The sequence below is a fragment of the Ailuropoda melanoleuca genome, chromosome 13 (genome assembly GCF_002007445.2).
Source record: "Ailuropoda melanoleuca isolate Jingjing chromosome 13, ASM200744v2, whole genome shotgun sequence".
In the NCBI taxonomy this organism is placed as follows: domain Eukaryota; kingdom Metazoa; phylum Chordata; class Mammalia; order Carnivora; family Ursidae; genus Ailuropoda; species Ailuropoda melanoleuca.
The window spans coordinates 40,623,405-40,649,182 of record NC_048230.1 but is presented as its reverse complement, the minus strand read 5'-3'; the positions used below and the strand labels follow the sequence as shown (position 1 = coordinate 40,649,182).

The following is a 25,778-nucleotide window of genomic DNA, read 5'->3' as shown; positions in this document are numbered from 1 at the left end:
AGGTTCGCCGCCTCTGGCCCCGAATGCATGAACTGCCCCCCAAGCATCACGGCATCTGCAGAGACCCAGCTCTGCTGTCCAGGCTCCAGCTGACCTGCGGCCAGCCGCAGCTCCCCAGTCCTGCCCCCTCACTTAGCAGCAGTTGGACTCCCTCCCCTTGCTCTGTCCCCTGGGGCAGGCTGTGCCTCTAGGCCACTCCAGCGAGCTGGCAGGCTGCAGCTGCATTTTCCAGGCAATGATGCAGTCATGCTGCGTTACCTAGCCCCGACTGCAGCTTCTGGTCTACGGTGTGTGATCAGAGAGGGGGGTCCCTGGGGGCAGAGAGTACAGAGGCCTGGCCAGTTTCCATCTGAAGCCGAGGAGGTGGTGGACATCCCTTGCCTTAGTTCTCGTGCAGCCTGGCCCTTCCCGCCCTCCCCCACCTACCATCTAGAAGCAGGAACTTGTGTCTCCCCAGCCAGCTAAGGAGGACACATACTTGTGTATAAATGTTTTCACGTATTTTCATTTTATTCCCCCGTGTAAATGTACGTTCTTCAAATACAAGGCACATTCCTACAGATTTTTATTCTTGTCTCTTTCTGAATCTATAGGAAACACTAAAAAAATTATGGAATTAATTGACCTGAGTCTATGGTTTTAGCAGAACTTCTGATGAATGGTTCTGTAGCACATGATTGACAGAATTTTCTAGTTAGGGGCACTGACCTTTGTCTTTTCTTCCATACCGCCCAGACATTTCCGGCTGTCCTCTTTCCTCCCCAGGCATGTGAGGCCTCTGGACATTTGTGTTTTGCTGGTAAAACCTTCTGTCCTCAGGTGGGCAGCTTGCTGATTGTTGTCAGGGGTTGTCAGGGCCTAGCCCCATGACGGTCAACTGCTCTGAGAATGTCCTGACCCTGGCATACGCGAGAATCACTGACCAGTCATATCCCCGGACCTGGTGTGAACTGGGAACTCGGGCTTAGGAAGAAGCCAGAAGGGGAGCCCAGCTTCACCCACAGTGCCACTTCCTGCCCCCTCCAGTTTTCCTGTCCTGAAAGCCACCACACTGACGTGTGTAAGTGACGCCAGAAAGAGTTCAAGGTGCCCCACCCCCACAGTGTCTATGTGTGGACACATAGATCCTGGGTTTTTTGTTTGTTTGCTTGTTTTTGGCTCCAGACCAACTTTTGATGAGAAGTCTGTCTCCCTTTGATGTAACTGGCCAAAACCCTAGCCAGAGAGCGAACCGTCAGAGCTGGGCACGGGGACCGGGCAGATAGGTAGGTAGGGCGGGGGCTCTCAGACTTGCTGAAAGTGACCTGCCGTAGAACATGCATTTTACATCCTGACCGGGGGCACACGTGCGTTGTGTTGCCCAGGAACAGTACGTAGCCTTACTACGTGTCATGCGCGTAGATACTTTCCTTTTTTTTCCCCTTAGTGTTGGCTGTGACCCCCAAATGGATTTCATAACCCACTAATGGGTCACAGCCCACAGTTTGAAAAACACTGCTCTAGGGAGCTTTCCATTCTAGGATTTCCGAAGCTTTTCCAGAATTCCTCACTGCAGCATAAAGCTTTCCAGTCGGCCTAAGCAGCTTCTCTGCCCACCCAGTTGCATTTGCATTGGAGGGGAGAGGGTTAGGGTCTCTGTACCAGGTCCTTGTAAATTCTTTAAAGACAGCGTGCACTCCTCATTTTATATTTATATGTTCTTTGCTAGCCCTGAATCTTCAGGAAGCACTAGAGAAATCAATTGACCTCTGTTCTAGGTTTCAGCAAAGTTTCTATTGAATCGTTTCATCTGTTCTCACCCCCGCCAAAACAGAGTCGGGCTGAGGGGCTTCTCTGCCGAAGGAGCATCTGTATGCACGCCTACAAGCATGCCCCCCACCCCCCCCCACCTCCTCGCTTCCTACCACAGGGCCACTGGGCTGCCCCTCCCAGTGCGGTGCAGTGCGCGCCTCAGACCGGACCCACGGGCGGCGTGGCTAGGTCAAGGACAGACACTGTCATAATTGTCTGTGACCTCATTCGAAGGGGTGGGGGTCTGGTTAGGAGGCCTGGAGTCTCCAGCACAAGTGGAAGCCCCATTGACCTGTTCCATCTTTCTCCAGTATGTCTTGGACTCAGACTCCACTCAGGCTGTATGGCCGGTGGGAGGGACAGTGTTTTGCAGGTTGGTCCTACCCCTTGGGAAGTAGTAAGCCTTTAGAAATTTCCAGTGCTGTTGTGACCTCATATTCCTTTCGGGACTCTCTTCTTTGAGTCCTGGCCTAGGTAAACAGCCTCCTTCCTACATGTGTCTGCTGGGCCACTTTCCCCTCCTCCCCAGGCAAAGCAGCAGGATAGCTTGTTTTTCTTTTCCAAGGAAAGATTCTGGTTTCCTTGCTGAGCACCATGAGGCCCCTGAGAGGTCTCCCTGAGGCCTCCGGCCTGGCTCAGTCCAGCGAAGTTTAGTGAAACATCACTCTGAATGCAAACCCAAACCAGGACCACTGTAGGCTGTCCCCAGCTTTCCCCTTGCTCACCAGGGGCATAGTGTGGGGCTGGTCCTTGTGAGCTGAGACTTCATGAAGCCCCCCTGGGTGCTTGGCATGACGCTGAGCCTTTTGAGTTTGAAGCTGTTCCCAGTTGTGAGTTGAAGGTCTGGTATTGAGAACATCACTAACTCCCAGGAAAGACCAGCTTTCTTCCTCTGGTGGTACCGGAGAACCATCTCTTCTGTTTGGCCTTCCCCAGAGTCCAGCAGGAGATGACGTTGGTCAGCTGCATGGATTCCAGCCTAGACACAAAGGCTTAGGCACCTTTAAGCCCCTCCTTGCCTTTTGTCGGGGACTTCCTGCCACTTCCCTTCTCAAACCAGTGCTGGTGCCGCTGACCAGGCATGAAGCCACCTTTTCTCCCTAGAGCAAGTCTTGGCCTCCCCTGAGAAGGCCAGCCCTTAGGGCCCCGCAGTCCCGCAGATGTGACGTTCAGATCCACCTGAAAGTAGCTTCTTGTATCACCTTCCTTGTATTGTCAACGTATCAGTCAGCCTCAGTTGCCTTTTTCTATTGGTGAAACCTCTTTATACAGCGAATTTGGGTTCCTCCAGGTACGTGAAGAGCAATGTTACGAGGGAGGGTCTGGACCCAGGGTTGCAGGACCCGCTCTTGTTCCTGCTCTGTTGTCCGTGGTGGGTCTCGAGACGGCAGCTCAGGGGAGCAGTGTGCACCTGGGGCGGGGGCAGGGAGAGGAGAGTAGTCCTCCCGGGCAGAGAAGAGCGCGTGGAGCTGACCTGGGGGGCAATGGAAGCACCTGGCCTCGCTGCCGTGTCGCCTTTTCCCGCGGTTTTATTGCTTCCCGACGACGTGAGGCACCTCATGAGCTCTGCCTTCTGAATGCACCCAAGGGGATCCTTTTCCCCGCCACTCTGGTCTCCGTGCCACCATTCTGGGGCAGCCTCAGAGCTTCTCGTCGCAGCGCTGTTGGTGCTTTGGGCTGGATCCTTCTTTGTCATGGTGCGGGGAGGGGGGGCGTCCTGCTCACTGTTGGATGTTTGGCAGCTACGTGCCAGAAACCCCCCTCCCCAGTGGCGACAGCCAGAAATGTGTCCGGACATGCCGAATGCCGGGTGGGGGACAAAGTTGCCCCCCCGTTGAGAACCACTGCCCTGATTGGTCTCCCTACCCCTCTTTACAGCACGTTCTCCACACAACAGCCAGGGGATCCTTTTAACATGAGTGTCATTCGTGCTGTCTGCTCCAAGCCCTGCAGGGGCCTCCATCTCCATGGACTCCATCTCAAGTCCTTCCTGCCCTTCTTTCTATCTAGGGCCTGAGTGAACCAGCCTCATCTCCTACTGCTCTCCTGGCCGATCGTCAAACTCGCGGGGCACACGGGTCTTTATGGCAGCCCTCTCTTTGCTTGGAAAGCTCACTCCCATCTCATACTCAGATCTCTGGTCAGATGTCACCTTGGAGTGGCCCTTCCTGACCAGCTATTTAAAATAACTCACTCATGCTCTCCCCCATTCCGTCTCTCACCCCTGCCCATGCTGGCACTGCCTTGTGTTTCTGAATGGCCCTTGGCACCACCTGACCTGTGCGTGTGTGCACACTTGTATGCTAGAATATAAGCTTTGTGAGAGCAGGCACTGTCCCCCCGGCACCTGGCACATCGGGGGCACATGTCATCATTGTTCGGGTGAGTCACCTCCTCCAGAGCAGTGCCAGCATCCCTGTCCCTGGAGGCCAGAGGTGTCGGATGCTCGTTTCCAGAGCAGACAGGGGCAGCAAAGGATGGCCCACAGTCATGTCCCAAACGGTCTGAAGTAACGCAGGTCCCGTTTAAAAGCCAGCCAGAGACACATTAACATTTTGGTGTGGGATCTTGTTTTTTCTGTTCAGAATCCTCGGACAGCTACACTCTCCCTTAGGAAATGTTGATAGTCGCCACCTGAGAGCCTGTTACGCATTCTAGAGCCAGTGATGACCGTTGAAATCTATCCATCCCCCACCTCAGATCCCACCCTGGTAACAGGTTTTGTTTTGTTTTGTTTTGTGTTTTAACTGCACTCAGGGTGCACCTGACAGAAAAACACGGCTTGGTTTGGGGACTAGTTGAGCTCCAGAACCTGGTGTTTTCGTGGGGCAGGCACCGCGCCCCCTAGTGCTGGCCTCCGGGCCTCCGGCACCTGCTGTCTGGGTGCCTGATCGCTTCCTTTTCAGTCCCAGAAATGAATAGAGCGTTGAACGCCTTTATAACCAGGAGAAGAATCACTGTCTTTTACAACGTGTGGAGCTGCCAGAAATGTGTTTTACTCTGCAGCTCCGGGGAGGGATGAGCTTGTTATGTGGCTCAGAGAATGGCCTCTGGAGCCAGACGGCCGGAGCGCAAGTCAAGGTCCACCTGTGTGGAGCTGTATGACCGCGAGCAAGTTTCTTGTTTTCTCTCCGTGTCAGTTTACTTCTCTGTAAAATGGGGGTGACAGTAATCGTATACTTTGTAGCACTGCGGCTAAAACACACAAAAGTGCTGAGAAAACTGCTGGACTCGTAATAAGCACCAGTTGCTGTAGGCAGAGGACTCCTGAGGTCGTGAGCCCCCAGGAGCACAGTGGTGCCCTCCAGAGTGGGGATATGGGGAGCCTTCGTGAGGCAGGTAGCACATGGTGGGAGCGGGGAGAGGAAGGGGCGTTTGGAAGGAACTGTGCGGCGGAGAGGCGCACGGACAGGAGAGGACTGGCTTGTGGACGGAAGTAGTGCCCTGTGTGGGTGGGACATCGGGAGTTGGGAAGGAAAGTGGTGAAAGATATGGGAAAGCCTTGCAAACTGTCCATAGTTCTTCTAGACACTCTTTTCTCGTTTTCTGGAATTCCCAAAGGAAGGCAATATAGTCAGAAGAATGGCCACCACACCCCTTTCTCCTTGTTGCTTCAGTCTGCTCCACTCCCAGCGTTGTCAGGACTTTGGAGAAATGTCCCTCCTTCATCATGGAAGGTTGTTAGTAGAGCCTGAAGACCAGGCCTCGCAGTGGACTGGACTCTGGCAGAAGACCAGGTGAAGGTCTGGAGAGTCACGTCCAGAGGACAGTGTTTTCTAACCAGGCCCCCTCTCCTGAGAACACCGTGAGCTGCTACCCTGCCTCTGGCCTTGCAGTGATGTCAGCCTTCACTAGTGCATTGTTCCTGTTTCGGCCTCAGAGCGGGAGCCTCAGTTTCCCCTGTGCACTCAGGAGCAGTGTCCCATAGCCAAGGTGCTGTGAGGCTGGGCAGCGTGCCATCCATTCAGGATCCGTGCGTGGGCCACTCCCTTCCCTGCAGCTACCGACACAGACCCCAGGTGGGGACACGATCTGCAGACTCAACTTGGGGCTTTTCTTAGGGACCCCTGAGCAGGCAAGGCAGCCTGTGCCTGAGACCGCAGCTCCCACCAAGGGTGGCATCTCCCATCCGATTTCCTGGCACTGCGACTTTGGTTTCTGTGGCAACTTGGAAAGACGTGCAGTTGTGGCTTTTTGAAGTCAAAAATGGGAGCAGAGGTTTGAGATGGGGTGGGGCAGCACTGAAAATACCATGTCCCAGACCGGAGCTTCAGGCACAGAGGGTTCTGGAATAGGAAGTTCTTGGAGTTAGAAAAGTGGCACCATCATCCTGGCAGGCCCTTAGCAGAGCTCCACGTGGCCCCTCCCAGACTCTGGGATCTTGGAGCAGAGCGAAGAAGAGCCTGAACTCGAAGGGTCTGCAGCCTGTGGCCGGGGGTGCAGTGGAGTCAGGTGCAGTGATCACATCTGGCATTTGCTGAGCACTTACTGTGTGCCCGGCTCTCTGGGATCATCTGTGCTTTCGTCACCTTATTAATCCGCTCACCCGCTGCAAGATGGCTGCTCCCACCCCGTTTTGTACATGTGGACGTAAGTGATTTGCCTGAGGTTTCAGAGCTGACACGTCTAAGTGTCTGGCGCAGGGACCCCTGAGTTTAACACCTGGGCTCACTCTTGTCTGGATCATGGGCTTATATTCCCATGCAGGACAAGCTCTGTCACTTGTCGATGATGGCCCATTGCTTCCCCCTTTACTTTTTGGGGGATTTTTCAAGTTTTATTTATGTTAGTCGCCTCTACACCCAGCATGGGGCTTGAACTCACGACCCCAAGATCAAGAGTCACATGCTCTTCTGATGAGCCCGCCGGGCATCCCTCCCCTTTGGTTTTTTTAAGTCATACCCTCCTGAAAGCAGGGTCGTCTTAGCCATCATTGCCACAATTTCGGGAACCTTGAGCCAGTGTCTTCCTTGTTAGTATCTGCGTTCTCCTTCCATGGTGGTCCCCTTTCCATGCCCCAGGCCAAGTGAGGGCAGTGACCTCGAGAAGTCTTAGGTTGGCTGTTGTTTGAGAGAATGGCTCTCGCTTCCCTGTGGTTTGGGGTGTTGGGGGTGCCCGTCCAGAGGAGGTGGGCAGGCAGTGGCCCCGGTTTATGGAGCCAGCAGGGAAGACACGCTGGCCTGGTGGAGAACCGTCTTCCGCCTGGGCTGTTGGAGGGGGCCTCAGTGCCTGGCAGAGGGAGGCGATGGCTCTCGAGAGGCCCGGCTGTCCTCTCAGAGGCCACTGCTGCGGGGTGTTCGCGGAGGGATGGGTCAGGTGCTCGCCATGCGTGTGGCTGGGCTCCAGAGCTGGCCATCCTGAGGGTTAGCCCACGCCCGCAGTCCTCTGTGGCGCGGTGATAAGGAGTGGGCTGCCGCTGGCCAAGAAGGGTAGCCCAGATTAGAAGGTCGCGTCGGGTGATAGCGGGCCTCAGGGTGACCCGCGCAGCCCCGCGTCACGCTCCAACTCCAGCCCCTGTACTCAGCGCTCAGCAGCAGGGGCCAGGCAGGCACTTGGAGAAAGTAGAAAAAGGATTTCACTCTTGGCAAAGTGCTTTGCTGTATGAGGGGCTATGGAACCCTTCGTTTAAATGAGGCCTTCTGCGAGCTGCCATTTAGCCCCCCTTCTCCGTGTGGTCGCAGTCACCTTCATCATCCTATTGTTTGCCTTTGGAGGGGGAGGTGGTGCCTGCAGTTCGGCCTCTCGGTCTGGGTGTGATCAGAGCGGTGTGTGGCTCTCGCCGAAGCCGCACTTGGGATTTGTGCGTTCGGCTGTATGCATGTCAACACCTGGGTAAGAAGTTGGGAGGAAAATGCAGCTTATAGTGATGTTAGAGGCTGTTGTGTCACACCGTGTTCTCTTTCTCAGCTGAAACTAGAGGACCGCTCCGTGGTGCCCCGGGACGTGGTCCGGCACATGCGATCCACCGTGAGTCTTGGTGCGGGGGTGGCCTGGGGATTGTCTGGGCCGGGTCTCCCCTGCTGGCTGGTGCTGTGCGCCTGCTTGGGCCTGGATGCCTTCTCCTCCCCAGGACAGTCAGTGTGGCACCGTGATAGACGTCAGCATCGACTGTGCCGTCAAGCTCATCGGCACCAACTGCATCATCTATCCCGTCAACAGCAAGGACCTCCAGCACATCTGGGTGAGCAGCCCCACCCGCCTGCCTATTCGGATGTCCCCCCGGCTCTCCAGTGGTCTCCGCCCGTGTACCAGTGCTGCTCCTTCTCAGCTTGCGGGCAGGCCCCCGTGGCGGCCCCGCTTGTGTGTGCCCGAGTGGCGCCTCTTGCGAGAAGGCTACTGGGACGTGAGGTCGGGACACATTCCTATGCCTCCAGCGTAGTTTGCTGGTGTGGTTTTCATTACCTCACTTCCTTTCTTCCCTAATGCTCCCTTTTTGAAAAACAAATTTCTTCCTTAATTTCTTTTTTAAGTGATTTCAAGCTCGGGAAAAGCCGTGAGTTCCTGTGCTCCCTGCGTCATTGGGTTCCTTAGCTGTGAGCCTTTCCCTCCATTTGCCCCATCACCTTCCACCTCCCTTCCCCACATTTCCTTCTCGCTCCCTGCTCTTCTCTCTAAAACATTGGGAAGCAGGCTACAGACAGAACGCCCCGTGGCCCCTGAATACTACAGTGTGGACTTCCCGCAGACAGGAGCGCTCGGCCCCCAGTTTAGGAAGTCAGCACTGGTGCGCTGCTGTCCCGTCCACAGACCCCGTTCAGCTGTCCCAGCAATATCCTTTCTCCCCCTCTGATCCAGGATTCCATTCAGGAACACACTTTGCATTTCATTGTCAGCTCTTTGATTCCTCATCTGGAACGGCTCCCCAGTCTTGCTTTGTCCTCCACACCCTGGTACATTCCACTGGCTGACCCTGAGCCCGGAGCTCTGTGATGTCACCTCCCGACCAGACTCAGGCACCTGCATCCTCAGCAGGACCGCCCAGCGACACCTTGAGCCCTTCCTGGCCTGCATGTCCAGTGGCCACAGCGAGGGTGGGGGTGGGGTGGGGGTGTTCACTCTGGTCCTTGTCATGTTGGTGTCGCCACACATCCCCATGAAGTCGTCTCTCACGCCTTTGCAAGTGATTCTGCGTCGTGAGGAGATGCTCCGGGATTGTGCCAACAACCTGTCACATGTGAAACCCCAATCCGCGGGCCCCGCCTCTGTTAGCCACCCCCCGCCCCCGAGGCAGCCAGTGTTCTGAGGGTCACTGAGGGCCGCTGTACGAAGCCGGTGTTCCTCCTCGTTTTCAGGAGTCGGCATTCTGTGTGGAAGAGCTGCTCCTTCAGTCTCATTCATTTATTCATTCATTTTTAACATCTGTGTGGACTCAGAGATCCCTGTTTTGTCCAATCGGTTATAACCCATGAGTACCATTATTTGTTTTGTTGCTTAAATTCTCCCAGATTGGGCCAGTAAGAGCCCCTTCGAGCTGACATCCGTGTCCTTTTGACATACCGCCATCTTTTTTTTCTTTTTTTCTTTTTAAGCACTTTCTTACTTTCTATCTTTCCTGACCCAGCCCTGGAATCATTTGACCAAAGAGCCTTTGTTCTGTTCAGAGGAGAACGGTATTTTAGAAACCAAGATCCGGGTGTATGCTAGGTGTGTTCATTGCTATGGGGCCACTCGGGACAGCACTGGGATGCATGTGCGCACACACGTAGGCACATGTGCGTTTGTCAGTACCTCTTCTAACACGTACAGGAAAATATGTGAGTTCCTCTCCTTCCGCCTTTCTGTATCAGTGAGCGCCTTCCCCAACAGCGAGGAGCTGGACTCTTGATGGCCTCAGTTTATTAATTAATTAATTATCACCTTACTTATTTGTCCATTAACCACCGTCCACCTGCCACCTCCATAGCCCACTCCCACCCAAGAGTCCTGTGTCCTTGGAGGCCCCAAGGCCCCCCGCACGACTCTCTTGTTGCCACGTGGCAGCCCCACGCCCACGCCGCCTCCACCCTGGGAAAGGATGCTGGGGTGCAGCACAGAACTCTCAGGGGAGAGCCGGTTCCGTAGGCCAGTGACCGACCGGCCCAGGCAGGAAGCCATCTGGATCCCTCCTCCTGTGTCTCGGGGCAGCGAGGAATTGGCGCGCTGCACACCAGTGTCACCTGCTGTCCCTCACACCCTCGTTCCGTTGGTCTGCAGCCCTTCATGTATGGGGACTACATTGCCTATGACTGCTGGCTGGGGAAGGTCTACGACTTGAAGAACCAGATCATCCTGAAGCTGTCCAATGGCGCCAGGTACGCGGCGCAGCATACGGGGCCACGATGGGCAGGGGCTGCCTGGGGAGGGGGCCGACGACGGTGTTTTCTCCCAGGGCCTGTGATGACCCGTGCTGCAGGTGCGCCAGGCCTGACCCTGGACTGGTCTCCTGTTGCCCTGGCCTCACTGAGAGTGTCTGCTAGGAAAGACACTTGTTAATGGTAGCGAGCACTCCATATGGGTTAGGGTCTCGTTTGTTTTGGGGGAGTTGCTTGTACGAGTGCAGAGGCTGGGCTGTGGGTGGGTGGTGAGTCACCCCGTTTTCGGGCCTGCCGGCATATCGATGCCTCCGAATAACTCCTTTTGATACCGGTCAGTACCACAGTGTGTCCTGGCGGCCACGCCTCCCCTGAGACTCTGTCATTGTGCCCAGCGAACCAAGCCCCTGTTCACTGTTTCAGGTGCTCCATGAACACAGAAGATGGCGCCAAGCTCTACGATGTGTGCCCCCATGTCAGTGACTCTGTACGTGTGCTCCACCCAGGCAGGCTTCTTGGGGGGACAGGAAGGAGGACTGGTTAGCAAACAGCTTGGCGCCAGTGCGGGCTAAGCAAGTGCTGCTTCTCGGCAGAGTGATCTCCTCCGGGGCGGGTGGGGGGACACACACACCAGAAGGTCTCAAAGTCTGGGTGTAAGCAGAAGGTATTAGAACTTTTGTTTGCATTTTGTTAACTTGATCTCATCCTTTAAAAAATAGCCATTCTCCAGCATCAGCGTCTGCACACTATGTCGTTACACTATGATGTTTTAGAACAGCCATGAGTGACCATTTATAAATAAGTATGCGGGGCGGCGGGGCGGGGGGGAGGTTACAAGATCAAACGGGTTTGGGAACTACTGCCCTCTAGAGCCCTCGAAGTGTCACCCTTGACCAACAACACATGGCCTGAGAGTGTGTTAGAATGAGTCAGATGTGCATTCTCATAAGCTCTCTGGGTGATTTATATGCTCTTTCAGTTTGAGAGGCGCTGCTCTGGAGCCCTGGGGTCTGTGTCAGCGTGGGGGGGTGGGGGCATGCAGGTGTGAGGTGAGGGAAGGGGTGGATGCAGAGAGCACCGGCCCAGGAGGCGCCACTCACAAGGACTTTTCCTCTGGCCCCAAACCCTGCAGGGTCTCTTCTTTGATGATTCCTATGGCTTCTACCCGGGCCAGGTACTCATTGGCCCCGCCAAGATCTTCTCTAGCGTCCAGTGGCTGTCAGGGGTCAAGCCTGTGCTCAGCACCAAAAGCAAATTCCGAGTGGTGGTGGAAGAGGTAGGGGCTGGGGTGGGGCCGTGTCCTCGGCCATCATGCCCTGGAGCTGAGCTTCTGCGCACTCCTTCGTCGGCGGTTCCAAGGGCTAAGCCCTGCTCTTTAGCCCTGTTGATCTGAAAGGGCTCGAAATAAAGGGAAGCCAGGGCGTGGTCATGGGGTGACTGCTAGGCAGATGACCCCTCGCCTGACCGACCCAGATGGAGCAAGGTGGGACGGTGGTGAGGGGCAGATCCGCTGGGCCCTGATGGTGGTGATCCCTGGGGTGAGACTAGATGTCACAAGTGGAGCCTGCTCTGGGGGTGTCATCCTTGGGGCTGTGCTATGATGACCCGCTTTCTGCTCTGGAGGTCAGGTGGGCTCTGGGCAGCTGCTTAACTAAGAGAACTGTTAAGCTGCTGACTAAGGTCCTGTCCCACCCACCATCCCCAGGTGCAGGTTGTAGAGCTAAAAGTCACATGGATCACCAAGAGTTTCTGTCCAGGGGGCACGGACAGCGTCAGCCCCCCGCCCTCTGTCATTACCCAGGAAAACCTAGGCAGGTGAGTGGCTCCAGCGTGCCCGCTCCAGCGCCAGCGGCATGCCCTGAGCAAGTCTCTGGGCCAAAGTCGTAGATGCAGGGTTGGGGGGGGGGGCTGAGATCATCTTTGGCCCCGTCCCCACTTCTCCTCTCCCTCCCAGGGTGAAGCGTCTCGGATGCTTTGACCATGCTCAGCGGCAGCTTGGGGAGCGCTGTCTGTATGTCTTCCCAGCCAAGGTAGAGCCGGCCAAGATTGCCTGTGAATGTCCAGAAAAACACTGCGCCCAGGGGGAGGGCTCTATGGCCAAGAAGGTATGTCCTTGGGGTTGGGATCGGTGGGCGTTTGAGGAACTGGCCTTGAGCTATTTCCACAGCCAGGAAGGACAGTCTGTGCTTTAGGCCTTGGGGGGCAGCCCTGATCACCCTTGCAGGCCACCTAGGTGTGTATAGCTGCCCCCCTCCCCCCAGGCTGCCTGGGTGTCCCACATGCCCAGGGTGGGGCCCTGGTGGCCCTGCGGCTCCACAGCCCGGGTCCTCCCTGCTCTGCCCTCAGGTGAAGCGCCTGTTGAAGAAGCAGGTTGTGAGAATCATGTCCTGCTCCCCGGACACCCAGTGCTCCAAAGACCATTCCGTGGAGGACCCAGGAAAGAAAGGAGGGGCCAAAGCCAAGAGTGAAACGGGGTCCGTCAGCCCTGAGGAGACACCCGATGGGTCCGCCAGCCCGGTGGAAATGCATGACGAGGGCTCAGAGGAGGCCCAGGACACGGGGGAGCAGCTGCCTCCCTTCCTGCTGAAGGAAGGTGGCGACGACAGGCTCCACTCAGCAGAGCAGGACGCGGATGATGAGGCTGCTGATGACACGGATGACACCAGCTCGGTGACCTCCTCTGCCAGCTCCACCACCTCCTCCCAGAGTGGCAGCGGCACAAGTAGAAAAAAGAGCATCCCCTTGTCCATCAAGAACTTAAAGCGAAAACACAAGCGGAAGAAGAATAAAATCACTCGTGACTTTAAGCCGGGGGACAGGTAAACCCAGAGGGCACCCTTTCCCTCCTGGCCGAGTGTCCAGCTGAGGCTGTCCCTTGGCGCCTGCACACGCACGCCCAATCTGCAAGCCCTCTGCAGGCTCGGGGGCGCCCAGCCGAGGCGGTATAGGTGCCTGGGGTTGGCCTGGGTGGGAAGGAGAGATCTGGGAGTGGGGTGGCAGGTGGCATGGTGGCACCGGCCCAAGTCTGGCCTCTGGGACCACATTCACTGAGCTCTCCCAGATGAGACCTTTCTCAGAAGCTGCCAGGCAGAGAAGGTGTAGGTGAGCACGTGTGGACCTGTTTGTCTTCCTTCCGCCTGTTTCGTGTGGCCTGGCTGGCTGCTTGCACCACACCTGCAGGGTGGCCGTGGAGGTGGTGACCACCATGACCTCGGCAGACGTCATGTGGCAGGACGGCTCCGTGGAGTGCAACATTCGCTCCAACGACCTCTTTCCCGTGCATCACCTGGACAACAACGAATTCTGCCCTGGAGACTTCGTGGTGGACAAGCGAGGTAGTGCTGGCTCCGGAGAAGGCCGCCGGGCTGAGGGCCTGGGCCGGGCTTGGGAAGGATGGGCCAGAGGTCTCGGGGGCAGGGAGGAGACTCCCCCTTGGAAGGTGACTCACTTTTTCCAGTCCTGGGACAGCCTTTCCTGGCCTCCCCCAGCCTCGCCAGAGAGCACTGGGGTTCTATGCCCTGCCGCGGTTGAGATGTCGGGCGGCGGGCGACACCATCAGGGCTCCTTAGACGTTCCCTCCTCTGTTTCCCCAGTCCAGAGCTGTCCAGACCCCGCCGTCTACGGTGTGGTGCAGTCTGGGGACCACGTGGGCCGTACCTGCATGGTGAAGTGGTTCAGGCTGCGGCCAAGTGGGGATGACGTGGAGGTGAGTATGTGCGGCCCTCGCTTCTTCACGGTGGCTGAGTGCCAGCCCCCGGGCTCGTGACAACCCATCCTATCCCCCAGCTGATTGGAGAAGAGGAAGATGTGAGCGTCTACGACATTGCTGACCACCCTGACTTCCGATTCCGCACAACCGACATCGTCATCCGCATTGGCAATACTGAGGATGGAGCGCCTCACAAGGAGGATGAGGTGTGGCTCCCTGCCAGATTGGGGGGTCTCTCCCTGCTCCGCCTCCCCCCTGCTCCGCCTCCCGTGCAGCCTCTGCAGTCCCTGGAGGTGCCACCAGGTGGCTCCAGGAGATCAGACCTGCAAGTCCCCTGGGCTCCACATCTACCTCGAGGGCCTTCCCCAGGAGGGCTGCCTGACCGCCTCCCCAAGGGTTCGCCTGCTGGTCGGGATCGGGCTTCACATAGCTGCTCCCTGAGCCCTGGTGGCTCCATTTAGTTCAACTCCTGTCCTGAGTGCTATAGGGCACAGGAGAGGCTTGGGAGGTGGCATCTGAGCTGGGCCCTGGTGAGGGGATGGGACCAATGCATGGGATCAAGCAGAGAAAGAGTAGGAAAAAATGTCCCACACAGGGACCCCATTCTGAGAGTGTCAGGAAGTCTGGTGAGAGGAGAATGCTAGGAGTAGGAAAGGAAAGGAGTTAGTAGGTGCTTGTACCCTCGACTGCCCATGTTGGAACTGGAGGGTCCCACGCTTGAGCTGCTCACCACATGTGGCCTCTGGCTGGCACCCACGTCCCTTCCCTTCTCACGGCCTCACCCTTGTCACCCATTGCCAGGGCTCCCTTTTGGAGGTGCTCTGGCCCTCACCCCTCAGCTGCTCCCTTGACCCTGTCTGTCCTGTTTGCCCTGCAGCCATCAGTCGGCCAGGTGGCCCGTGTGGACGTCAGCAGCAAGGTGGAGGTGGTGTGGGCTGACAACTCAAAGACCATCATTCTGCCCCAGGTGAGCCCCTGCCCAGACCAGTTGGCTCACAGCTGGGGCAGCTGGGCTGGGAGCCATGGCCTATCCCCTGTCCCTGCTCAAGGGACAGGATAGGTTCTCACATCTTCCTGGTGAGGGTGTCTTCTTTTGGGTGTTTGGATCTCAGGGAGAGCCTGAGAGGAAGGGGGTATTACATGCCAAGCTCTGGGGTGGGGGTGGAAGGCAGGAGAGCAGAGGGGCAGCCCACACTGGCCCCTAGTCTTGCCCCTCCCGGAAGGCTCCCCAGGTTGCCAGGTGTGTGCAGATTGTCACAAGCCCTCTGGGTTTGCCTGCGTCCCCATCTCACTATGCTAAGAAACACAGGTTGCTTCCTCTAGGAGATAGAGCCTTTCCCACAAACACTCCTAGGAAAACTTCCCCAGATCAGAAAGAGAAAGGAGAAGAGCCGGCCCCAGTCCCAGCCCCTGCTGATGGGTTCTGAGCAGCTAAGGTGTTCTCAGTACCATTTCTTTGCCCCCTTGTTTGAGCTGATCCTTACTTCCCAACTCCCCTCTCCTGGCCCCTTCAAGGGGTGGGGGAGGGAGTGGCTCACCCCTTGGTCCAGGCGGCCATTCCAGGAATACGGGAACAGGATGTGACGCAGGCCAGCTCTGCCGAGCCTCCCCATCCTATCGCATGTTCTCAGCTCCCGGCGCAGCCGCACAGAGGTGGCTGAACCGAATCCTCAGGGTAGGGTTGGATTTGCCACCAAGGGCTTATGGTGGCCAGTACACACGGGGGCAGAGGAGGCTGGAACAGCCCTTGGCTGCTGGCTGGGACTTCAAGCCCTGCGGCGGGTGTGGGGCAGGCAGAGGCACCTCCCAGAGACCCAGGGGCCACCTCACACAGAGAGGCCCAGCTGCAGAGTCCAGAGCAGGAAAGGGGGAAAGGGTGGAAGGGGCCTGCTGAGGCCTCAGTGCACCCCGTCACCATCAGCTCTGAGGGTCGGGGTCCGCCCCGGAGCCCAGCAGAGCCTCTGAACCGCCTGTGCCCGTCTGCCCCCAGCACCTGTACAACATTGAGTCCGAGATCGAGGAGTCAGACTACGACTCGGTGGAAGGCAGCACCAGCGGGGCGTCCTCGGATGAGTGGGAAGACGACAGTGACAGCTGGGAGACCGACAATGGGCTGGTGGAGGAGGAGCACCCCAAGATCGAGGAGCCCCCCATCGCACCTACCGAGCAGCCGGCAGCCCCGGAGGAGGACAAGGGGGTGGTGATCAGCGAAGAGGCTGCCACGGCCGCCATTCAGGGGGCTGTGGCCATGGCTGCGCCCGTGGCTGGGCTGATGGAGAAGGCTGGCAAGGACGGGCCCCCAAAGAGCTTCCGGGAGTTGAAAGAGGCCATCAAGATCCTGGAGAGCCTTAAGAACATGACCGTGGAGCAGCTTCTGACAGGCTCACCCACCTCCCCCACCGTGGAGCCTGAGAAACCCACTCGGGAGAAGAAGTTTCTAGATGACATCAAGAAACTGCAGGAAAATCTCAAGAAGACTCTGGACAATGTGGCCATTGCAGAGGAGGAGAAGATGGAGGCAATGCCGGACACAGAGCGCAAGGAGGACAAGCCCGAAGGGCAGTCACCTGTGAAGGCCGAGTGGCCCAGCGAGACCCCGGTGCTCTGTCAGCAGTGCGGCGGCAAGCCTGGAGTCACCTTCACCAGTGCGAAGGGCGAGGTCTTCTCAGTGCTGGAGTTCGCGCCCTGTGAGTTCACCTCGTCTGTGCCAGTCCCTTCCCAGCACCCAGCTGCCGTCTGAGGGGAGGAAACCATTTCCCCAGTGTGGTCACTGGGGCGGATGCCTGGCTAGTGGGTGCAAAGCGTGTGGGGTTACTCGCCTGCCTGGGGGGCGCACCCAGCAGCTGCTCCCTCCAGGCCCACGCTTCCCAAGGGCGGCAGCTGTCTTTCCAGGTAGAGCTCTCGGGTCTTGCCGTTAGGGATTGACCCTTCTTTTTTCCCCTTCTAGCAAATCACTCTTTTAAGAAAATTGAGTTCCAGCCGCCAGAAGCCAAGAAGTTCTTCAGCACAGTGCGGAAGGAGATGGCGCTGCTGGCTACCTCGCTGCCCGATGGCATCATGGTCAAGACTTTCGAGGATAGAATGGCAAGTAGCCAGGGGCGGGCTGGTGCGGGCGCTTGGTACCCCAGAGGCAGCTGGCTTTGAGCTCCTGGAGCCCCAGGACTGAGCAGCACCTGAGAGGCCACCCACACTCCTCACAGGGCAGGAGACAGGCTCAGTCGGGGGAAGGGGAAGAGTCCCACTTCCTTTTAAAAGTTAGTTTTAAAGTACACAATTATTACCTGAGTACTGTTCTTTTGAAATATTAGAACATTACAGAAAAGCTAACGTCCTTGACCAGTCCTCACCCAGCCCCTAGGCGTCATGACTTTAGGAGTTCTGGGTCTCACTACAGAAGACCTTTTTTTGTGATTTCTCATTCTCCTGCGTCATCAGGAACGTTATTTTGTGTGACTTGTCTGACGTGAACAGCCCGTCATTATACACGTCATCTGTAGTTTGCTTCTTTTACTCAGTAGGGTCACTTTTGAGACCTTGATGTTGGTGCATCTTGGTCTAGTTCATTCTCTTGTGGCTACAGACTAGTATCCCCCCACGTGGCCATGTCCCACTGCATTCTCCACTCCTCTCTCCGCGGCCTGGGCCCAGGGTTGAGTCATGCTGCCGGAGGCGGTGTGAGTGCCTCCTCGTTCCAGGCACAGGCCAGCCCGGTCCATCTGTCACCCGTTTGGTCAACACCTCCACCAGGCCCCTGCTGTGCGCTGTGCGAGACACTGAACTGGAGTCTGACCCGGGCCCCAGCTGCAGCCCAGCCCTGGTCAGAGGGGCCACAGGACAGAAGAGAGGCGCTGCTTGGGTTCTTTTTTCTTTTTTTTCCTTTTTTAATTTAATTAATTAATTTATTTTTAAGATTTATTTGACAGAGAGACAGCGACATAGGAAACACAAGCAGGGGGAGTGGGAGAGGGAGAAGCAGACTCCCCTCTGAGCAGGGAGCCCAACATGGGGCTCGATCCCAGGACCCTGGCAGACGTTTAACGACTGAGCACCCAGACACCCGTCTTTATTTTATTTATTTAAACTCAGTTAACGTAGAACGTATTATTAGTTTCAGAGGTAGAGTTCAGTAATTCGTCAGTGGTGTGTAACACCCAGAGCTCATTCCATCACGTGCCCTCCTTAATGCCCGTCACCCGGTTACCCCATCCCCCCACTCAGGGTTCTTAGTGACACTTTTGCTTTTTCTTGAGTTTTCGTAAAACTTTTGAAAATTCCAACCTGTCTCAGCTCTGCTGAGAGAAGAAGGAAATGGCATTTTCTCCAAGTCTCACTTGGAGGGACAGGGGAGTAGTACTTGCCTTGAGGCCCGAGGGTGGCACCAGGGTTCTGTCCTTCCAGTCAGTCCTCGGCCCTCGCTGTTTGTGCATCACGCAGTGCCACACGCATTGCTCTCAGCAGTTGACGCCACCCCCGCACGCCTGATACACAGATTTCGAACATCTGTGGGGAGTCTCCCCGATGACTTAATGACCTGAGTTTGTTTGGTGGCCTGCCAGCATTTCCACTGGAGTTCCAGATCCCCTGTCCCTCTGGTTCCCTAAAAGCGAGTGGAGCCTTGCCACCCTGGAATGTTCTTTCATCTTCTGACTAGTTGTAATTGTTATTGGCCTGGATGGGAGTGGAGGTCAGGCAGGTGTTTTAAGGAATCAAACTTAAAAGTAATGATTTACGATGAAAAACACCTGGTAAAATAAAACCGAGTTTGGATAATTCCATTTATCCCAGGAGTTAAAAGATGCCGCGTAGGCTCACACAGAGTTGTTTCCATTTAGCTTCTCCGTAGCTGGTGTGTGTGGAATCCCTGGGTGCTGTTCTCCCCCCACCCCCCTCGGATCCACACAGGCATCATGTGCAGAAGCCCCCACCAACCCCAGCCTTCCCTCCCTGCAGGACCTCTTCTCGGCCCTAATCAAGGGCCCCACTCGCACCCCCTACGAGGATGGCCTCTACTTGTTTGACATCCAGCTCCCCAACATCTACCCAGCCGTGCCCCCCCACTTTTGCTACCTCTCCCAGTGCAGTGGCCGCCTGAACCCGAACCTGTATGACAATGGGAAGGTGTGTGTCAGCCTGCTGGGCACCTGGATTGGAAAGGTGAGTACAGTGCCAACACCCAGCCGGGGTGGAAGGACAGCTGGTCGCGGGCAGGTGTCTGGGACAGAGGTGATCGTGCTGTTTGTGTGTGTTTCAGGGGACGGAGAGGTGGACGAGCAAATCCAGCCTTCTCCAGGTGCTCATCTCTATCCAAGGTACGGTGAGCAGGGTGGGGGGCGGTGGCGGGGAGAGCTGCCGGAGGGTATGGTGACACTGGCCTTTATGTCCTCCACGTCCCACCTGTAGCTCTGGCTGCCCTCTGGGGGTCCTCAGGCCAGTCCTAATGGGCTCCCCCCCCATCCCCTGTCCCCCCAGGTCTAATCCTGGTGAATGAACCATACTACAATGAAGCAGGCTTCGACAGCGACCGGGGCCTGCAGGAGGGGTACGAGAACAGTCGTTGCTACAACGAAATGGCGCTCATCCGCGTGGTGCAGTCCATGACCCAGCTGGTGCGGCGGCCCCCCGAGGTCTTCGAGCAGGAGATCCGGCAGCACTTCCGTACTGGCGGCTGGCGGCTGGTGAACCGCATCGAGTCCTGGCTGGAAACCCACGCCCTGCTGGAGAGGGCCCAGGCGCTGCCCAACGGGATCCCCAAGGACAGCAGCTCCCCGGAGCCGCCTGCTGTGGCCGAGCTCTCCGACTACGGCCGAGAAGAACCTGAGGACGGAGGGCTGGCCACCGGAGAGGCCTCCCAGGGCTCAGACTCGGAGGGCGGCGCCCAGGGCCTGGCCTCAGCTAGCAGGGACCGCACAGACCAGACTTCGGAGGCGGCGCCAGACGCCCCGGCGCCACCCAGCGTCAAACCAAAGAAGCGGAGAAAGAGCTACCGGAGCTTCTTGCCGGAGAAGAGCGGCTACCCTGACATCGGCTTCCCGCTCTTCCCACTGTCTAAGGGCTTCATCAAGAGTGTCCGGGGTGTCCTGACGCAGTTCCGGGCCGCTCTGCTGGAGGCGGGCATGCCTGAGAGCACAGAGGACAAGTAGCCGCCTGCCCTCGAGGAAGGAACGTCACGTGGGGAGAGGCCAGCTGCTGCCCACTCACTCCCTCCCCTGGAATCGCCCGTCTTCCCGTTTTCTCCTTTGTCCCCAATGCAAAAGCCCCTCGTTGCCCTGTCCCCAAGGTGAGTTGACGCCGAAGTGCAAGAAGTTTCTTGAGATGCTGCCGTTTCTTTGCCGAAGCGATCTTTCAACAGGCCGGTCCCCTGTGGCGGAGAGACTCTGAAACCTGTTGCTGATTTTCCACTTGTCACCCAGGCAGAGAGTCCCAGCGCTTGCTCCCTTGCTGTCCCCATCTCGGGTCAGAGGTGGGGTCTGCCTAGGGCCTGACGTGGGGGCTCTCTTTGGGCCCGCGCGCCGTGCAGCCCAGCAGCAGGATGAGTGGATGTGCCTTGCATGAAGTGTGGGTTGCTCCAGCAGTTCCCCCAGTCCCTGTCAACCTCTCCAGCGCCCCTGTAGCTTCCCCATTCCCAGGCCCCCCTGCTGCCACCGCTACCGGCCCTCCCTTGTCCCCCCAGCTGGGGAGTTGGAGCTGCTGTCACCGACTCCTGGCTCTGCTCTGGACCATTTCCCACAGGGTAACCCTCAGGCCTGTTGAACTTGCTCTCTAAGAGAGGTTGGGACCAGGCTGGGTTCAGGGGGACACGCAGCAGAGGTGGCGGCCCTCCCATGTGACACGGAATGAGGACTGGGGAGCTGCTGGAAAAACAGCGGTAGGTGCCTTGCTCTGGCATTCCGGCCTCGCCCGTTGGGCTGGACCTGCCGCAGGTCCGCTGCCTGCTCAGCCCCACCGTGGGGCCCCAGAAGGCCGAGCAGCAGCGCGCATAAGGCCGGGGCCAGTGCTAGGGCCTCTCTCGCTCGCTCTGCCCCTCCTGCTATCAAATGCTAGCCCCGGGAGGTGGCCCGTAGCTCACTGAACACAGAAGGAAGGCGCCAGCCCCACGCGGCCTCCCGTTGCTTACAAACTCTGCAGGCTCCATCCGGGGAGAGAGAGGGGGCCGACGGGTTCTCCTCCCTCGCAGAGACAGGCCCAGAGGTTTACACGTTTTCTAAGCTTTTGATAATGTGAAGCTCCAGGTTAAGAGGATACTGTTGAGCACATCGCAGCTATGTAATTTTGGTGTATGTATGTAATATTTAAGGTTGAAAGAAAATAAATCTCAAAAGCAAAGATATTAACTCTTACTAGAAAAAAAGACAAAAAAAAAAAAAAGCCAAAGCATGATGCGTCGTGTCCGCCTTAAGCCGGCTGCACACTTGTGCCGTGACCGGCGGGCTGCAGCCGCGGGAGGGACGAGCCGCGGCACGTGGAGCCCTGAGTCCGGATCTTGTTTGAGAACCATCCAGAGTGGCTGGTGGGGCTGTGCTTCCCAGTGCGTTGTTCATGTGGAGATGTGAATGCCTACTGCTTAAGATATCTGTATAAAGTGCTGTGTGATTAAACTTTTTTTTTACTTGCATTTTTTTTGTTTGGCTCATTACAATGTACAAAACAGACTAGGTGGTGCCATTAAACCTGCCTCTGCCGTTCCTCTGGGCTCTGCTGCCTTTCTTGCCCTCCAGGGCACCTCACCGTCCCTCCGCGTTGCCGGGAAGGTTCACCGGCACCAGCACCTTCCACCACAGCCGCTCCGCGTCTGTGCCTTCCGCGTTTGCGCCTTGAGCGTCTGCAGTCGCGGGCGTCCTGGGGGCTGGGAGCCAGGCTCTCATTCTCGGGGTCCGCGCTCTTGTTCGGGGGCAGGGCTTGTGTTCCATTCCTCCAGATGCTGAGGGGGGGCCCGCATAGAAGCACCTGGCCTGGCCTTTAAGCCAAAATGGTTACCAGGTTGGGGGCCTGGTATCCGCCCCTCCCTGCTGCTTCCTTTTAACACCCGCCCAGGAGGACCTGGCATGGTAGGACAGAGGAGGTTGGGGGAGCCCTGGAGCCCTCACTGCAGGGATAACAGACTCCTTTCCAAGAGGGAACAACAGCCTGCCATCGTGACTTTGTTGCTCCTTGCTCATTACCCTAATGCCCCTGAAATCAGAGAACTTTTCCCTCCTCACTGAGAGCAGCCGGCCATGTGGCCCTAAGTAAGACATACTAGCCCTGAGTTTGTCTTCCACGTGGGGTTAGGCAGTTGGCGGAGCTCCCTGGCTTCTCCCAGGCCTCAGGTGGTACAGTCATTGGGGGAGGACCCTAACCCCTGCAAAAAAAAAAAAAAAGCCTGGACTAGCCCTGGTCCTTTGCCCACCACCAAAATGACACCAGAACTTAGTACCATGCATTGGCCAATCCAAGGCCCACCACTGGGCATCACTGATGTGAAGTTGAGCCCTGGCAGGAACAAGACCCACTCCCTCCCCAACACCTAGGATAAGACCAGTAGTGTGGGAATGTCACTTTATTTGTATTTGATTCATTGGGTTGGGCTCCCAGAAACAAAATGGGAGTGGCTTCCATAGGCAGGGAGGCCCAACCAGCAGGGCTGGCCCAGAGCCTCATTCTGGCCTTTGCTAGGCAGAGCCTGTTCTTCCAGAGCACAGCCTCCACCTTCCCACCATCTTCAGGGGTCCTCCTCCCCACCACATGAGCTGTGAACAGGCCCTCCGGTCCTGGGGGAAAATTGTGGAGGGTCCCTGAGCTCCGAGCTGACCAAGTAGGCTAAGGCACGGCAAGGCCCACGGAGTCATAAAGGCTCGCCTGGAGGTGGTCCCTGCTGAGGCTTCTGGCTGGGTGGGGGCTCCATGCAGCCACTGACCATCCAGACGTAGTCTGGGTGCACCTGGCCCTGCACAGCCTCGCTGACCATCAACTCGCCATCCACAGCAAACACACCCTTCCCGTCCTTGGGCTCCAGGCGGAAGGCAACCACAGGCACGTACACCAAGTAGGGACAGTCACAGTCCATGTGCCTCCCCTTCTCCATGGCCAGGAAGAGGCGCAGCAGCATGGCCCGAGACACGCCTGCCCGCACATAGAAGAGATGCATGGTGCCGGCCGCACATCGGCCCATGGGGGCCGCAAACATCTCGCTGCCCAGGTGGGAGTGCAGCAGCGCCAGCACGAGCACGAAGTCCTGCTCCGGGACCACAGTCCAGTGCGGGGGCACCGGCTCCTCCAGGGGTACAAGGTGGGCATCCGTGGGACCCTGCTGGTCCTGGCGCTCCACGGCAGGGGGGGCAGGCACCTGGGAGACTACCCTTTCTGCAGGGAGGTAGGCCAGCGTGCCCTGGTAGACTCGCAGGGCCGCCAGGCGCAGGAAGGTGCCCAGAGTGAAGCGCATCTCCCCTAGACGCCGAAACTTCTCACTCTCCAGATCCACGTCAGCGATGAAGCCCCAAGCCAGGCTCAGCACGGAGAAGAGGCGCAGCCCCGAGGCCGTCCTCAGTGACAGCAGGTTCATGGGCGCCAGCAGCCGGCGACACAGCAGCAGTGTGCAGTTGGTCAGGAGGTCCTCATTAGTCACCTGCTCGTAGCTGCAGGGGAGAGAGGTCAGACGGAGCCGGGCATGAAGCCTCACGCATCCACCCTTTCCTCTGCCTGGGGACTTGCAGCGGGCAGAGCGACACTGGGTCCCTAGGGCGTCGAATGACAGATGGAGCAGCTGGAGTCACCCAGAGAGGGCCCCAGAACTGAGGGCAGAGGCTCCAGAGAAGAGGGAATAGAGGTTACGCCAGTATATGGGAACTCAGAAAAGAAAACCTGGCAGGAGAGCGGCACTGAGGGGAAACTGAGGCCCACTCTGACCCTAGGCTCTCACCCGGCATAATGGTTCAAAGAAGCTGCCAGTGCATTGCCAGAGCCAGCTGGGAGGCTACACAGGGGCTTCCGGATGGCAGTCTCCCAGTCTGGCCGCTCCATGAGCCCATTCACCACCTGGTGGAGCACAGGGGTGGGGGTGGGGGGCTCAGCCTGGGTAGCACGTCCCCCAGCCCCACACCCAGTCCCTCCCCTCGGGCCTCACCTCATGCATCAGCCCGTCTCCAGACATGACCACCAGCGCATCCCAGCGCCCCAGCTCCTCAACCCGCACCAGCTCCCGAGCATGGTTCCGCCGCTCTGTGGAGAGACAGGGTGGCCACGGGGGTCTGGGGGGCCCTGGCAGGGGGTGCTCCCTGCCACCCCTCGGGGAGGCACTCACCAGTTAGCATGAGCGTGAAGGAGACATCGGCTTGGACCAGCAGAGGCTGCACGTGGCTGCGGAAGAGCTGCAGCGCCTTGCCCTTGCCTCCGCGCGGGTTTAACAGAACCAGCACGCGGCAGGGCCTGGGCAGCAGGCTCCCGGCGCCGCCCGCTGGAAAAACAAGCCCCAAAGGCCGCGTCCCCAACCGGCCACTAGGGGGCCGCGGATCACAACAGGGGTACTGGGGTGGAAACGTGGGGCCTGAAATCCCCTGGTAATTGATCCAACAGAGCCTGGCAGGAGGCAGCGGCCTCCAGTGGGGAGCTCCAGGAGGGAGCACCGTGCCCTTGATACCCCGGTCTCTCGCTCGGGCCAGGCCAGCTTCTGGCTTCGTCGGGAAAAGTGTTTCGAGTGTCCCCAGCCCCTCTCTTCGGCCCGGCGGACTCAGCCCATTCTTCCTGGCAAGGGAGGAAGAGAACCGCCCCCCACACACAGCCCTTCCCCACCGGGAGACCACAAACCTGGATCCATAACCTCGACCCGCGGCTCCCGCTGCCAGGGCGTCCCCAGCGCTGTCGCGGAGCTGCCCGCGGCGGCGGCTCCTGCCTTCAGCTCCTTATCGGTGCTGCCCAGGCGGGCGTCGCGGTGCCGGCTGAGGGGCTCGCCCTCCCCGCCCGGAGCCGGGGCCGTGGAGGCACCCGAGTCATCCCCTGCCGCTGCGGGATCTGAGGGAGAGGAAACAGCGCTGGCGGAGTCCGGAGCGGCCCCCTGAGGTGGGGAGCGCCCAGCTAGATCCTCGGACCACGCGCGGGAAGCCGCGCGCTCGGGCATCGCCTAGTCCTCCGAGAGGTCCAGAGAGCCGAGGTCTAGTGCCACCACGAGCCCTCCTGTCCTAGAACTGAGGCCCCACCCGCAGAGGCGAAGGGTCTCTTCCTGGGGGCTCTCCTCTCAGGGGCGTCGGGTTCCGGCCCGACGATGAGTCAGAGCCCCGCGGCTCTCTCGGTCGCACCAGCTTCTCACCCCCTCCCCGGGACTGCCAGGGGGAGGGGGGCAGTTGCGTAAAAATGCCAGAACTTGAGCTGACATCGCAGGGCACGAAGTTCGGCGCGAGCGATCTCCGCCCAGAGCCGGCCCGGTGGCTGGGTCCACTACCCCGAGCTCCAGAGCGGCGGGGGTCGCCGCACGCGCCTCCCAAAGCCCGGCAGCGCTGCCGGGACGCGCGCCTCGCTTGTGGGAGCAGCGCCGGGGTCGCGCGAGGGCTGAGCCCGAGCCGCCTCCCTCCGAGGAGCGCCGAGTGGGCGCCTAGGAGCCATGAGCCGCGAGAAGGCAGGGCGGGCGGCCCTACCCAGTCGGTCCGGTTTGCTGGGGAGGTGCCACCTCGGTTCCCTACAGTGGCCTAGGGCGGAACTCGGCTCGTCCCGGGCTCGGCCCCGCGTCTGAGCGACAGCCGGAGCGCCGGACTAATGCTGACTGCACAGCCTCTCCACCTCTGGCCTCAAACTTTTAGCTCAACTTCGCCGCCAGGAGCCGCGGTGCGGGGAGGGCGCTGTGCCTCTCCGCCCGGCCTGGCCACACCCCGCGCTCCCCGCGCTCGCGGGGGTGGAACCGGCGCCTGGTGTGGCCTGGGCCTGCCCGCCCCCGGCATCACCGCGCCGCCTTCGGCACCGCCAGCGACCGCGGCTCGGCCACGCGCAGACGCTTGGCTGGGTCCCGGGACGCGGCCACGCGC

The 25,778-nt window shown here is 58.5% G+C and overlaps 2 protein-coding genes across 7 annotated transcripts in view; one reads left to right on the top strand and one right to left on the bottom strand.

The window, feature by feature from the left end:
• Positions 1-21,474, top strand: part of UBE2O (ubiquitin conjugating enzyme E2 O) — a 52,978-nt gene extending 31,504 nt beyond the window's left edge. Inside the window, exons 2-18 of one of the 2 annotated variants that reach the window (XM_034641626.1) lie at positions 7,699-7,758; positions 7,862-7,972; positions 9,985-10,082; positions 10,506-10,569; positions 11,215-11,358; positions 11,788-11,897; positions 12,037-12,112; positions 12,429-12,901; positions 13,263-13,417; positions 13,676-13,788; positions 13,869-13,997; positions 14,669-14,758; positions 15,782-16,478; positions 16,739-16,875; positions 18,742-18,945; positions 19,043-19,100; positions 19,261-21,474. In XM_034641626.1, the coding sequence (XP_034497517.1) occupies positions 7,699-7,758; positions 7,862-7,972; positions 9,985-10,082; positions 10,506-10,569; positions 11,215-11,358; positions 11,788-11,897; positions 12,037-12,112; positions 12,429-12,901; positions 13,263-13,417; positions 13,676-13,788; positions 13,869-13,997; positions 14,669-14,758; positions 15,782-16,478; positions 16,739-16,875; positions 18,742-18,945; positions 19,043-19,100; positions 19,261-19,931 (3,390 nt within the window). In that variant the 3' untranslated portion in view covers positions 19,932-21,474. Of the gene's footprint in view, positions 1-7,698; positions 7,759-7,861; positions 7,973-9,984; positions 10,083-10,505; positions 10,570-11,214; positions 11,359-11,787; positions 11,898-12,036; positions 12,188-12,428; positions 12,902-13,262; positions 13,418-13,675; positions 13,789-13,868; positions 13,998-14,668; positions 14,759-15,781; positions 16,479-16,738; positions 16,876-18,741; positions 18,946-19,042; positions 19,101-19,260 lie in introns of both variants that reach the window. The other variant, XM_034641625.1, reaches the window with a different exon arrangement.
• Positions 21,475-22,312: 838 nt separating this feature from the next.
• The window catches only part of SPHK1 (sphingosine kinase 1), a 4,729-nt gene continuing 1,263 nt past the window's right edge, over positions 22,313-25,778 (bottom strand). For 2 of the 5 annotated variants that reach the window (XM_034641628.1, XM_034641630.1), the window contains exons 2-6: positions 24,571-24,774; positions 24,068-24,220; positions 23,891-23,985; positions 23,687-23,802; positions 22,313-23,402 (exon numbers count right to left, since the gene is read on the bottom strand). In XM_034641628.1, coding sequence (XP_034497519.1) covers positions 22,613-23,402; positions 23,687-23,802; positions 23,891-23,985; positions 24,068-24,220; positions 24,571-24,774 — 1,358 coding nt within the window. In that variant the 3' untranslated portion in view covers positions 22,313-22,612. The other 3 variants (XM_034641629.1, XM_034641631.1, XM_034641627.1) reach the window with 3 other exon arrangements.